We start from the raw sequence: 13,907 nt of genomic DNA, 5'->3' as shown, positions 1-13,907 counted from the left end.
CTTCAGCTGCTGAAAGTTAAAAGGTTTTTCTGAGTAATCAACTCAGAAGATCCTCACAGGCACTTCAAATTTAACTGTAATACATTATTTCTGAGCGTTATGAAAGTTACTCAGTGTGAGTTATAATGTCTGCCTGTTTCCAAAGATGCCACCCTCCTCCCCCTGAGCACAGACACGTCAAGTCCCCAGAAGTGGTCACCAATGTAGCACATCATCACGTAACACTTGAGAACCTACATCCTTCACTCATCATATTAAAAGGTCTGGATAGATGGTTGGGCTCAATGATCTTGAAGGTCTTTTCCAATCGAAGCCATTCTATGAAAAACAAATGTCTCTAACAGTAATATGATTCTCTAAGAAGAAAATCAGGCAGCCAAAAAGAGACAAAGAGCTGAGCCCTAAATTACCAGTGAGAAGTATGTGATGCCGCATAAAAGAGCTCACTGTGAATCCACATTTACTAAGATTAATCTCCAACTCAGTGAAAGGAGAAAGAAAAGTCCTCTTAGCTGTTAGATGAAATAAATTTCTTTTAACTCATGAAAGCAAAAGATACATAAATTTTCTATGAATAAAAGAACCACTAAAACCAGAAAGAGGAGAAAAGGGGGGGGGGGGTAAGATAGTAACACTTTCCTGTTTCCTTCCCCAACCCAGCATTAATGATTCTACTTTAATATCCTTTAAAACTGTGAAGTCAGGTAAGTCCCTGATGGGTATTACAAGAAACAGCTACTGGGGAGCGGGATCTTTCTGGATCTTTAAATCATAATAAATCTTCAAAGAAAAGCTGGAACTTCCAAAGCAAGCAAAACAGAATACTTATATCTGGGTGACAAAGAAAGATCTCTAAGCCATTCTAGGCACAGAAATAAGACAGTAAAGTTAAACTCAGAATGGCACTGGATGCCTTACAAGCCACTAAGCCATTCACTCTGTCAGGATATGTGTATTCAGAACCGTAATTCACTCTGACAGTAAATGTAAAGATGTCTTTGTCCTCTGTTTCATTATGCATTTTCTTCTGACCACATTACTCAATAAATTTTCTTTGATGTCGCCTATTTAATGTAATCTTTTCTGAAAGCATGCAAAAGAGAAACATCTGGATCAAATAAGCCAAGTACATACAATACATCTTACGTATGGTTAGTTACTTCTGACAAACTTCTGCATTTCTAAACTGAGTGAAAAAATATCTTATACTTAATATTAGTGCATAGATCCAAAAGAAAATTATATTCATTAGGGGATGAAATATTATCTCAGCTGAAATAAAAAATTAATATAATAGTCGGTATTTAATTATACAGATTGAACTTGCACATATATCACCTTGCAGACCAATCCTGAATAATCTGCACTCAATTCTGCACTCTACTTCCCTGGAGACTGTTGAAAGTATCTATCATGACTCCAAATCAAAATATGGCATAAATTAGAAAGGCTTTGAGCTATGATTGGAATATTAATCACTGTGCTTTATTATAAAGTATCGAGCTGAAATTCTACTTCACAAATTACATTCAGATAATTAAAAAATGCTTGAAATTATTAGGTGGTATAGATTAATTTTGTTCCATTACCAAACATGTATATACATAGTCTTTTATTAAAGCCATCCAAAACCTCAGTCATGAATTTCCTCAACAGATTTCTAAAGCAATTTGCACAAGGCAAGGTCAGGCTGCACTGCAGGTGCCACCTGTGATCTTTGTTCTGCAGAGTTTTATACGTAAAACCAAAAAGAAATCACTGGCCCCAAGAGCATCTTTGGGAAACCAGGATTGAGGAGAATATGGTTACTCTGATCTCTGCAGTGGTATTCAAAATGGAAGCCAAATTTCTGAGGAACAAGTCCCAACTTTGTGATTAGGGCATGTTCAGTGAGAGCAAAAAGTGCTTCTAAGCTTCGAGGCTGGTAAGTTTGCTGAGGGTGCTGCAGGATGTGGCTGCTCACGGGAGTTGGAGAGTGGACTCAATAAATCTGAGAGTCTGTTCTGGGCTCGTGTTAGCTGAGCAAGATCCTCACTCTGGAAAACAGCTGGGCCCACGGAAGGGCTGGCCTTTGGAAACCTCTTCTGTGCAGAAAGTCTGACCCCCTCCACCCTCAAAGGGACGGATTTCTGATTTGAGGGCTGGAGCCCCTCTGCTATGGAAACAGGCTGAGATAGTTGTGTTGTTCAGCCTGGATAAGAAAAGACTCTAGGGACACCTTAGAACATCTTCCAGTACCTGAAGAGACTCCAGGAAAGCTGGTTACAAGGGAATAGAGGGACAGGACAAGGGGGAAATGGGCTTAAACTAAAAGAGGGGAGATTTAGATTAGATATTGAGAAGAAATCCTTCCCTGTGAGGATGAGGAGGCCCTGGCATAGGGTGTCCAGAGAAGCTGGGGCTGCTCCTGGATCCCTTGCAGGGTTCAAGGCCAGGTTGAATGGGACTTTGGGCACCCTGGGCTGAGGGTGTCCCTGCCCATGACACAGGGTGGGATTGGGTGGGCTTTAAGGTGCCTTCCCACCCAAATCATACTATAAACCTATGATAGGTGTGGGAGAACAGAGGGATAAAGGAACAAAAGGGGCTGGTTGAATGTAAACAAGCAGCTGGTCAGGATGATTGTTTGGCTTTGCCCTACATGTGATCAGTCTAGTCTCTCCTGTTGCATCAGGAGTTTCCTAATACAAGGGGTGTGGGGAAGCCAGTGAGGAGCTGTTTTCCTCTAGAGCAGTTCATGCACATTTTTTCATTAATCTCAAGCCTCTTTTCTAACAATAACTTTGCTTTCTCTTGACATCTTAAATACCCCTACCACTCCAGAGGTTGATTTTCTGCTTCCACACTGTGTTTGTCTTGCACATTTTTAAGAACATTGTCTGTGTTGTCACAGGCCAAACATATGCTTCACTTGGAACGTTTGTGGTATTGTGGTTAAAACAGATCCCATTGCCAAAAATAAGAGATAAAAACAATCCAGGAGAAAAAAAAAATTAATAACTACAATTCACATATAAAAAAATTTAACACTGCAGCATTTTTTTTGTTAGTTCATAAATTGATCTCTTAAATAGCTTTCCTATTTAATTTTATAAATAAAGCTTTTTTTGCACAAACAAAAAAAAGTTGTCCAAAGAGATTTAACTCTTCCCCTCCAATAACATAAAGTAACTTTGAAACTAAAAAGGAATGAAGTATTTCCTCACTTTTGACAGGTAAACCACCCCTTTAGGGTTGTTTTAACTAACTGATAATGTTAAATGACAAAGTTATTTTAAAAATAAATCTACTATACTGACCCATGGGCTACAGAGTGAATATTTCATGTACACTCTAGTCCTAGGATCAGGAGCACACAGAACAGGTAAAAAGAATAAATCTGGGGGTAGATTTTGATATGCATACAGAAGCTCAAAGAAATAGCATTTAAAGATAATTATAAGCCAAAACCAACAATTTCAAGCTCTTGGTATTTACTGAGCCCTAAATGGCAGCCAGAGGTGGAAGCTGCTGTCCATCCACACAACAGCTGAGTGGCACATCTGGCTTCCCTCAGAGCCTTTCCCAGCTATCACTGAGTTTCTGCTCATGGTCTTCATCTGGAGAAGTAAAATACAGCCTGGATCACAAACCTTGAGCTTTTGTCATCCCCCTTCTGACTGACAAGAGGTCAGCAAAGACTTGTTACATTAAAAAGTTAAACTTTTAGACTATCTCCAATAAACCCCTGTTATCACAGTCCCAAACCAACGCTGCTGTTAGAAGTTAAAAGACACATTAACAAGGCATCCAGCAAAACAGCATCTTGTCAGCTCTTAAAGGGATCCATGAGATGAGCAGGAGCACATCTTGTACACATCACTCACACACACTGGTTGGATTTTTTGTTACATAAATATTGCATTTCAGTTAAAAATTACCTAAAGCATTTTACAACATCAAAACCCATAAATTACTCTATATTAAAATGTTCTAAAAGGGAACCTTCAGAAAATACTTCCAAGTTATAAAACATAAGTCACCATATTTAACACCTGTAAGAGCACCTAATATATGAATTACATTTAGAGCTTTGGAGTGTGAAATCTAAATGCCATAATTATGCTGACTTTAGAGGACTACTTTTAGCTCTAGTGGATTCTAACCCATCCAAATGAAATCTATTGTTCTTATTTTAATTCTTCAAAGGTCCTTTACTTAATAATACAAAGTAATTTATAATATTGTTTATAACACTGTAAACAGTTCACTGTTGCTCACAGTCTGTTTTATTAAAGTTGCTAATAAAGCAAACTAATTTTCTAAGTTGTGTTTTCAGTCAAAACACAACAATATAAAGGGAATATAAAAGCATTTAAAAGGAAAGGGCACCTTTGCAAAATAATTACCTCCATGATATCAGTAACATTGATGAAATCAGTTCCTGGATACTTCATGTCTTCCTCCTCACTAGGTACCTCTTCTGGAGTCTTATGAAGACAGATTGAAATTGTTAGCTATTTCATTTTGTTTGGAAAAAAATACATTAGCAGAAAAAACTTTATGACAAGAGGGCAATTAAATCACTACTCATTGTCAACAGCATGAATCAGGGAAAAATGCTTTACCCACATCTTTAGAGTTAGGTGTATGTAAAACAGAGATAGAATCACAGAATGTGTGAGGTTGGAAGGAAACTTTAAAGCCCATCTAGTCCAACCCCTGCAGTGAGCAGGGACATCTTCAGTAGAGCAGCCTGGTCCAGTGATCCACCACCCTCATATTGAAGAACTTTTTCCTAATATCCGACCTATATCTCCCCTTTTATTGTCTAAAACCATCTCCCCTCATCTTATCACTCCATGCCCTTGGGACCAGTTCTTCCCCAGCTTTCCTACAGGCACCTTGCAGGTACTGGAAGGCCACTATAAAGTCACCCCAGAGCCTTCTCCAGGCTGAACAAGCCCAAATACTTCAGCCTGTCTTCATGGGAGAGGTGCTCCAGCCCTTTGATCATAAGGATAAGAGAATCCTTTCTTGTAATGCTGCTGTTACCAAACCTAATGGAATACCTCCCCTCTGAAAGTTCTAGGGCAACACTGGTAGCTCTTAGTAAAAAAAGAGTAGGGCAAAATATTGTAAAACATAGCACATAAGAGTGTAGAAGTGTCTTAGGAAACTTATGCACAGCTTCTAGGGGGTTATTTAGTAATCTAATTTTAAAATAATCATTATTTTAGTCCATGTTCTCTATCTTATTCAGTGAATACCTTGACCACCTGTCTCTGGAGGACCTAACTCCCTAAGTCAGAATAGCAGCTAACACACAGGGTAAAGAGAAGGTACAGTAATTCCACAAAAATCATCACCACATCTCTGTGCCTTCACACAGTCCAGACAGAAGCCCACCAGAAGAAACAACATGCTGTTCTGCAAACATGTCCCCTAGTTTACTACCTTATCATGCAGCATGAGGCAGTTCACCTTTTAATTGTACAAAAAAGTTTCATTACTGCTTAGATTAGAATAAAAACACTTCTGAAAAAGCTACATGGAAAGAGTACAGAGCAGATGGACCAGCTCCACACACAACAAGCTATCAGCAAAGAGGCTGTGGCACACATGCCACTCACCACTCAAATACAGCCAAGGAGCAGAGGAATGAAGAATATCCTCAGTGTTCATGTCAGGACACTTAAGCCAGTATAAATAAGGCAGAGATGGGCCAATAAGGGATTCCAACTCTCAACAGGGCAGAGAAATGTCATTTTTCTTAGGGTTTTGCTATGGTGATTGCTTAATCTTGGAAGAATGGCATCTTGCTGCAATTTTTCATTTTCTTAAACAAATACCTCATATTATAAATTCTTCAGAATAATTGCTGCATTGTCCCTGCAACTAATTTCTCCAACTAAAACACAATCATGAGGTAGCTTTGTGATAATTTAACATATTTTCTTTTTTTGATCAAACTTGAATTCACAGCCATGTAGACCAATCAATACCTGTATCACAGCATCAACAGGAGGAATCACAGCTTCAGAGCCTGGAAGAACGTGGTTTACACTTACACTGCCACTTGAAATACTGTCAATATCTACATTTGGTAACACCTAGGAGAGAAAAAAAGCACCAAGCTGAGAATACTTGGTTCTGAAAAACACAAAGCTGTAGCATCCAAAAAAAACACTAACCCCAGAAATATTCACCCCTTTTCTTGCAGAACCTGATACCTCATGTTCTCTAATTCCCTGACACTTGGCCTTGCATGTGATGCATGGTGTCTACACCCCTAAGTATTTACACAGCAGATGTACACTATACTGTGTGTTGGCCTACAAGCCACTGTGTAGGCTGGTTATTGGTTTCATGCTGTTATGCATTTGGTAGGGTAAAACAAAGGGATAATTGTATGATAACAGTTTGTAATAAAGGTATGTCTGTTACAGCATCAAAATGTTTTTGTGTCTTTGTTGTTTTGGGGTTTTTTTTAAGAACAATGATTTAAATGCTTAATTATCTTGGGGGGAAAACAGTAAAAAAAAGCACCTTAAACACTTAAGCACTGGGTGAAGTAACAGCAAAATGCATGTGGGTGGAAAAGAGCGATACAACAAGGGAACAAGGCACATACTCTACCTCTACTCAACTCTGAGTTCCATGAATCATTTGAATCTGCAAGGTGCATGTAGGAGTTTGTATATTCTCAACAATTTGAATCCAAAGTAATGAGCATTCAAGAAACATTAACTTCCCTGACAACAGACTCATGTACAAAAAACATTCAATACAACCCCGACCCACTAGGTAAGGACTGCAACAGTTGATTAATCAGGAGTGAAATTCTTGGGCTGATGATCATGCTTGAAAGACAAATCTTAAAGGCCAAAGCTTTCATCCAAAAAAGCTGGCATTTATTTTAATACTATTTTTTTAATTATTCCAAGTTTTATCTGCCTGAAAAATCTCACTGAATGAAAGACAACGTGCCACAGAAGTTGACACATACCTGCACAGACAGCTGAGGTGGATCCTTTTTTTCTGATCTCATCTCTAGGAGAGCAATGTTTGGTTTTTTGACCTCAACTGGTGGTTTTTGTGGCACTTGAGGAAGAGAGGTTGTAACTGTGACAGGGTGTGGTTTACCTATAATCACTCCAGCAGGCTGCAGTGAGATGTTGCTAACTTGGGTTTGACCTAAGGACAGTTTAGAAATAATTAAGATATATATAAATCTCAGTAAATTAACAAAATAACTGAAATGCTGGGTGTTTAATATGATACAGACTGAGATCTTGTGCACAATTAGAGGCCAATTAAAAAGTCCCCTATTAACATTAGCTGAAGTACAGTGCTTCACCACGTATATTTAAGGCTTTCCCAGCAGGAACTGCAAACTCAATACTGACATTTTTTGAAATGATTCACTTTTCTTGATTATGGTGACACCTACTGCCAAAACTGAGAATAACTTCATTGTCTTTGCCATTTCAAAATTACACACCAAGCTTCCCCACCTCACATTTTCTCAACCATATTCAAAATATTATTACACTTAGTGTAGCATCCCACTTTGACACAACCTTTAAAAATATAATTATATTTAAATGCCATTACTAATCTTCCCTGAAACAAGGTCTACATAAAGGGTCTACTGAAGATGCATAAATACAGAAGATGTGACAATGAACTGGGCTGCAGTACTCCTAAATGTTGCATTCAAGGAACAACGACTCAGCTCCTGCTTACATGGATACCAAACTTGAAGCCAGAACAAGAACTCTAGAAATGGAAAGCACACCAAAGAAGTTATGTCCAGTTAAATAATTGTTCTGTCAGGGTGTCACCAGACACAAAGAATGAGGAGAACCAGAACATTTTAAACTGTTCTCCCATGTAGATTTCCCACAAGAAGGGCAGTTGCAAATCTCATCAGTCAGAGCAGGTCACTGATTTAAGATGTAAGTGGCATTTCCATGAAGTAGCAGTAATTAACCTTCACACATCTCTTCTACAGGTTGTTTGCTCTTACCTAGTGGAATAGCCATAGGAATTAGGTGACCTTCAAGTGGACCACAGTGAACAGGGACATCTCTACTGGGACTAAAGAGATACTGGTTTTCTTGGGCAAGTGCATATAAAGGATGCTGTTTCTTAGGGCTGGTTACCACCTTCTGTGCATGAGCAGTCTGTGTTCTTGCTGACTTTACCTTTGTACCTGAAACAAGAGAAGATAAACCAACACATGGAGAAAACCCAGTCTATTACATTAAACCCTTCTACTGAAACAATTACAAACTTTTGCTATGGGACAGAGGGAGACAGGGGGAGTAGAATCTAAGAGTGCTCTTTGATGTCTCAGGATTGACAGCAATTAAGGAGTTAAACATTAATCTTTCTGAGGATCAGAATCTGGCAAATAAAGATAGAAAAACATGAAGAAAAGACACAAAGATGGCAGAGGGCTGGAATGAAATGTACAATTCAGCAGCTAAGAGACCACCTGTGATTTCTGTTTGAAATACAGCATTAGAACAGTGTGCCAACTGAGCATAAAAATAGCCAAACTTTATCTGTTGTTCATCTGATTAGATACCTTAATTTTATAAACATGGAGTTTGTCTCCAGCCACAAGATTGACAGATACTCAGAAGAACAGGTGTAAATTACAGTATCAGTGAGTTATTAAACTGGAAATTTGTAAGTAAAGCCATAACTGATGTCCAGAAATCTTGGCTTGTAACATGGAGGAAATACTAGGTCTTTTGTTCAGTTTGTAACAGGTATTGTTAAATAGCCACCCAGAAGTAACGTGGATGTAACAATGCCTAAGCATATAGCAGAGGAGGGCATTCATCACAGTGTTCCACTACTTGCTATGTGGTCATACAAGGTCCTATTCAATCTATATTCTTTGCAAACAACAGATATTATTAGGGAAATTATTAACTTTCATCTAAATATATAAAAACTGCCACAAACATCCCCCAGAAGAGTAAGAAATCATGAATCAAGCAGTTGCTCTACTTCTATTTTGCAGGCATTAGGAAAATGAACCTGGAAAGAATCACATTGGCAACCAACACTGTATCTTCACTACAGCTGAAACATGTCATCTCACTCCTGTGCTGTTTCTAGTCATCACCCTTCGTGTGTTAATGGCCAGTTAACACATGGCAACAAGCCCTTTTCAGCTCTGTTCATTTTTAATAGCTTCCTAAGAAGCTGAAGATTTCAAGTCCATGATTATAAAATTCAGGGATCAGGAAGATTGATAATATGCCTTTTACCAACTGCAGACAAGCAAGTAAGGCAAGTCACGCAAGAAGTGGTATTTCTGTACACACAAAGGATGGGTTGTAAGCCTAAAAACAAGAACTGCAAGTTGTGATTCTTCAGTGAGAAAACACAGGTCAGAAAGAAGCATCGCTGGAAAAGGCCTCAGGGTCACACTGGGTCAGCAAAGCAATGAGACATCACAGTACCATGCTGTGGTCTAAGGGATAAACGGGATCCTCAGATGTCTCAGTACGGTGTTGGTGAGGTAGAGCAGGAGACTTTTGTGGGAGAACTTTTCCCAAGTGAGGGTGAGGGAGCCCTGGGACAGGCTGTCCAGGGGGTGTGGAGTCTCCTTCTCTGGAGATATTCCAGACCCATCTGGACGCTGCCCTGTGCAATCTGAGCTGGGGAGCTGCTTTGGCAGGGGGGTTGGACCCGATGAGCTCTCGAGGTCCCTTCCAACCCCTGTGATTCTGTGACTTCCACACATGATAATACTGCACTCTGCATCCCCATAAATATTACAACAGATTGGACATTAAAAGGTCTTTTCTTTTTGTTTTAAGGGAAATCACCTGGAAAGTAAAGTGCTAGTAAACCAAAGCAAAAGCTCTACATCAGACTGAGATGTAATTAAGGGCAGAATTTCCGATGCCTAAACGATGAGCACGTGCCTTTCTGCAAGGCACAGGTTAGCCAGAAAATTGTTCTGTAGTCAAAGACAAATTACTGGACTTGGTAACATAAATAGACACAGTTTGGTGGCTTGTGATTTAGAAGAGGTCACATCACATGAACTAACAGTCCCCCCTGGCCTTGAACTTTTGAGGAAAAGCAGAAATCGGCGACATATCTGCAATACCACCAACTTGTAAAAACAAGGTTCTCACAGTAAGAATGATGAAGTACTGTATACACACAGCACCTCGTTTTAATTGCTTTCAACTTTTCATTTCCCCCTGAAAAGTTTATTTGCACCGGGCAGAAACTTACCATTTAATTAAACTTAGCTTTAAAAACCTGGTGGTTTTTATATATTTATCAGTTCAAATTATGCAAGAAAACAACTCCAACTTTTTTATTTAGAAATGCTCTCTTAACTCATAAAAGTGTTAGCTGGATTTTTTTTCTCCTAACTCCCCATAAGAAACCAAGCATTAGTCACTACAGTTTATTTGCAAAGAAAATGGTTGAGCAAGTTATAAAATGACTGAAGAGAGACTCTCCAGATGGCCATTTCAGCCTTAAATAAACATCCTTATTTTAACACTAATTTAAAACAAGCTCAGCAGACTGCTCTAACAAAATAGTCATTTAATAAGTCTGGATTTTCCAGCCAATCAAACCCAAGGCAAACAACTTCCAAAATTTTTTAAGCCTTTATCACCTGGTACATTAAGGCCAGGAAGGGAATCTGTGGGTGCAGATCTGTGAAGGAAAGAATTGACCATGCCTAATGCAAGTAAGACTGATTCTTTCTTTCTTCCTTCCTTATACTTTAAAGTGTTCATTCAATTTTTGCTTCATTTTATTTACACTCCTTCAAAAGAGGACTACATATCTGTTTCTAATTTTATTATTTATACTTTCCTGCCATAACAGCATCTTTCAGGACAGCAGCTCTCAGAAACATGTAACTATCTTGTCATCACAAGACCAATGTGAAACACAGAAGCATTCCTTGCCCATTTTATTAGCATGAAAAAAAGCAGCACAAAATGTCTTATAAGACCAACTGTCTTCTAAGAAGAGTCAAAGACAAGTAGTGCCAGTACCAAACAAAGGCTGACCTCCATCTAAAGCCATTAAAATCAGGAAGCAGGACACATATTCATTGGAGCACTGTTGTTTTAAGTGATATGCAAAAAATTCCATACTCTTCCTTTCTTCCCTTAGATAAGAACACAAGGTGGTGTCTTTATTTACTGTCAAGATAGAGAAAAAAACCATAATTTTCTGTAGCTGGAGTCTGATGTGAAATGAAGAAATTAACTTTATGGAGGCTTTATTATTGCAGACACACACGCTGCTGCACTCCTGTAGTATGACTTAATGACTTGGAAGAGAATCACTTTGGGTAAAGGCTATCCAGAGTTCATTCTGTTTTCAAGCAAATAGCTTTTAAGCTGTATTTGTCACATGCAGGAGTTCTGGGAGATTGAATGCAGCGTGGATACAGCACACAATTTTCCCCTTCATTCAACAGAAAACAAGGTAAAGCACAGGAGCAGCTTATTCCAACTGCATGCAGCCTGTGCCTACTGACACTACTGAATTCAACACATTAACAGGAGAAAACAGTATTAAATGATCAAATGACCTACTTATTGTAATTAGACTGGGGGGGGGAGGCACCTTTGTTGCCTCTTTACAAGGCATTGTTTCTGGAATGATGAAAGTGGTCTCCCTAGAAAGGTTGTGACCTTCTATAAAGAACAAGGGCCCAATAAATATAGAAGAAAAATGTAATTTAGAACTCAGCAAAAGCAGAACTGCTGATTAAATGTTTTTAAAGAAGTGTCTGTTCTCAATCCAAATCTTAGAGGTCACTGTACCATTGCTGTTGCTACACTAACCCCTTACTAGCACACATTTTATTGCAAAAAATCTGTACAGAATAAACTGAATTATAGTTGCACAGCACAGTAGTCTGAAAGAGTGATATATCATGCAGGTCCTTCAAATGAGTTCACTGGCTTTTTTCACAAAGAAAGAGGTGGTTCAAAAGAGGTCAAATAAAATAACCAAGCAACAAGACCAGCAGTTTTCACATACCAAGTTCTTTTAAGAATAAAGTGAGTTTTGAAAGACTTCTAGGTTTTTGTCAGGACTATAACCCACGTTTCCAGGAGGGTTATGAGAATTCCAAATACTTTCAACCAATAACACCTTTTCTTCTTGGCTTGCAACTGGCTCCAGAGCACTGCTAGAAGCATGCCAGGAAACAGCATACAGACCACTCTAAGCTTAAGTACAGACTTGTGCTATTCTGAGGATTTGCCACTGTGTATATTTATACAGAATATAAAAAACCACCACAACCAAACCCACCCCACCCCAAAACCAAACCAGCAGTGCTTGTCACCAAAGTGTCTTCAAAGACATAAAACCATTTCATAGCATGCATTTTAATGGTCCAAACCCATGGTCTCAACAACTGACTGCTTTCTCACATGACTCTCTTAAATTTCATACAGAATATAGTGTTTTGACAGTCTTAAGAACTCAGACAACATTTTTAAAACATGGCAGTTAAGACTGCATCATGTATATTTTCCCTGCATGGATAACAACAGCGTAACTGCACGAAGCGTAGAGGGAAGCTAACTAAAACTTCTCCACTGATGCCCATCCTATTACCTCCATCACTTCAACTGCCTCTTACCCTTAGCACACTCTTATCTCTTGATTTGCTCCCTTCCTCCTGCAGTGAGAAGAAAAATAATCCCCTTCTTGTTGCTGGGTTTTTTACCTGCACTCCACTGCAGCTTTCTCCTCTTGGATTTTCCAATCCCTGTTGTGTTTTGTAAGGTTTTTTTTTCAATGTTCTTCACTTCCTTGCACTGTGTAAAACAACTTCTAATAAAAGGAACTGGTATCTTGACTAAACTCTTTTCTGCACAGATATGGGGAAGGATGAGCAGCTCCCCCATAGCTTCAATCATAATGAAAACAGCTAAGTGCAACAGCTTGAGAACTTGCTTTGACTAAACTTCATGCTTCACAACAAGCATTCCTAGTTATTACAGAATCACAAGGGTAGAAAAGACCTTTCAGCTCATCAAGTCCAACCATCCCTGTCCTGTGCTAAACCAGATCCCTGAGCACCTCATCTCCCCTCTGTTAAACACACCCAGGGGTGGGGACTCAGCCCCTCCCTGGGCAGCCTGTGCCAGGCCCTGACAACTCTGCCAGGGAAGAACTTTTCCCTCCCAGCTGAGCTGACCCTGCCCTGGGGCAGCTTGAGCCCATTGCCCCTTGTCCCATGGCTGAAGAGAGCATCGCCCACCTCTCTGCACCCTCCTGGCAGGTCATTGTTAAAAGAAACAGTTGTAACGACACCTAAATCTTCCCATAACCCTACACACTGAGGGTTTTGGCAGATTAATCTTAGTTTCTGTATTAGGAATCAGTAAGTTTCTTAAAGGTAACCAGGAGATAAAAAAGATCCAATTAGAAAAAATAAATCTAAAGCCCACTAATTTAGACTGTTCATAAACTGTGAAAGACAACAGTTACCAAGACAATTCCAAGGAAATAACAAATCCAAGAAACTTACCTACCAACCAGACACCCCAGCCACACTCAGACTGTCCTGGAGGCAACAAGCCCCTGCCCTTCCCCAACCAGCTGCTTTTATGGGGAAGTGGTATCAGGTGGTGTGGAAAAGAGCCTGGGCTAACTCAGCTCAGCTGTGCTGGCTGCTTGGGGAGGTTGACTGTGGCCTGGCCAGAACCAGGACAGCACCTTCTAATCATTTCCTTAAAGAAGGTCATATTCATTAACATGTTTTTCAGGGAATGAACTCCACTAGAGCAAACATTACTTTCTACTAACACAGAAGTCTAGAAAAACTTTATCTTACATCAGCTATCATATAGTTTTGCTTTTTAATTATTCTCTACATGTTTTTGATACATTTAAAAATT

The 13,907-nt window shown here is 39.3% G+C and overlaps 1 protein-coding gene across 1 annotated transcript in view; it reads right to left on the bottom strand.

Moving 5' to 3' along the window:
* Positions 1-13,907, bottom strand: part of KIAA0586 — a gene marked incomplete at its 5' end in the record, with an annotated part of 73,877 nt that overhangs the window by 44,391 nt on the left and 15,579 nt on the right. The window contains 4 exons of the mRNA XM_084270689.1: positions 4,389-4,469; positions 5,985-6,092; positions 6,989-7,176; positions 8,012-8,197. Coding sequence (XP_084126815.1) covers positions 4,389-4,469; positions 5,985-6,092; positions 6,989-7,176; positions 8,012-8,197 — 563 coding nt within the window. The remainder of the gene's footprint in view (positions 1-4,388; positions 4,470-5,984; positions 6,093-6,988; positions 7,177-8,011; positions 8,198-13,907) is intronic.

The sequence above is a fragment of the Gallinula chloropus genome, assembly GCF_964237585.1.
Source record: "Gallinula chloropus genome assembly, chromosome: 14".
Classification (NCBI taxonomy): domain Eukaryota; kingdom Metazoa; phylum Chordata; class Aves; order Gruiformes; family Rallidae; genus Gallinula; species Gallinula chloropus.
The sequence above is the reverse complement of the archived record's forward strand: the minus strand, read 5'-3'. Positions and strand labels throughout refer to the sequence as shown.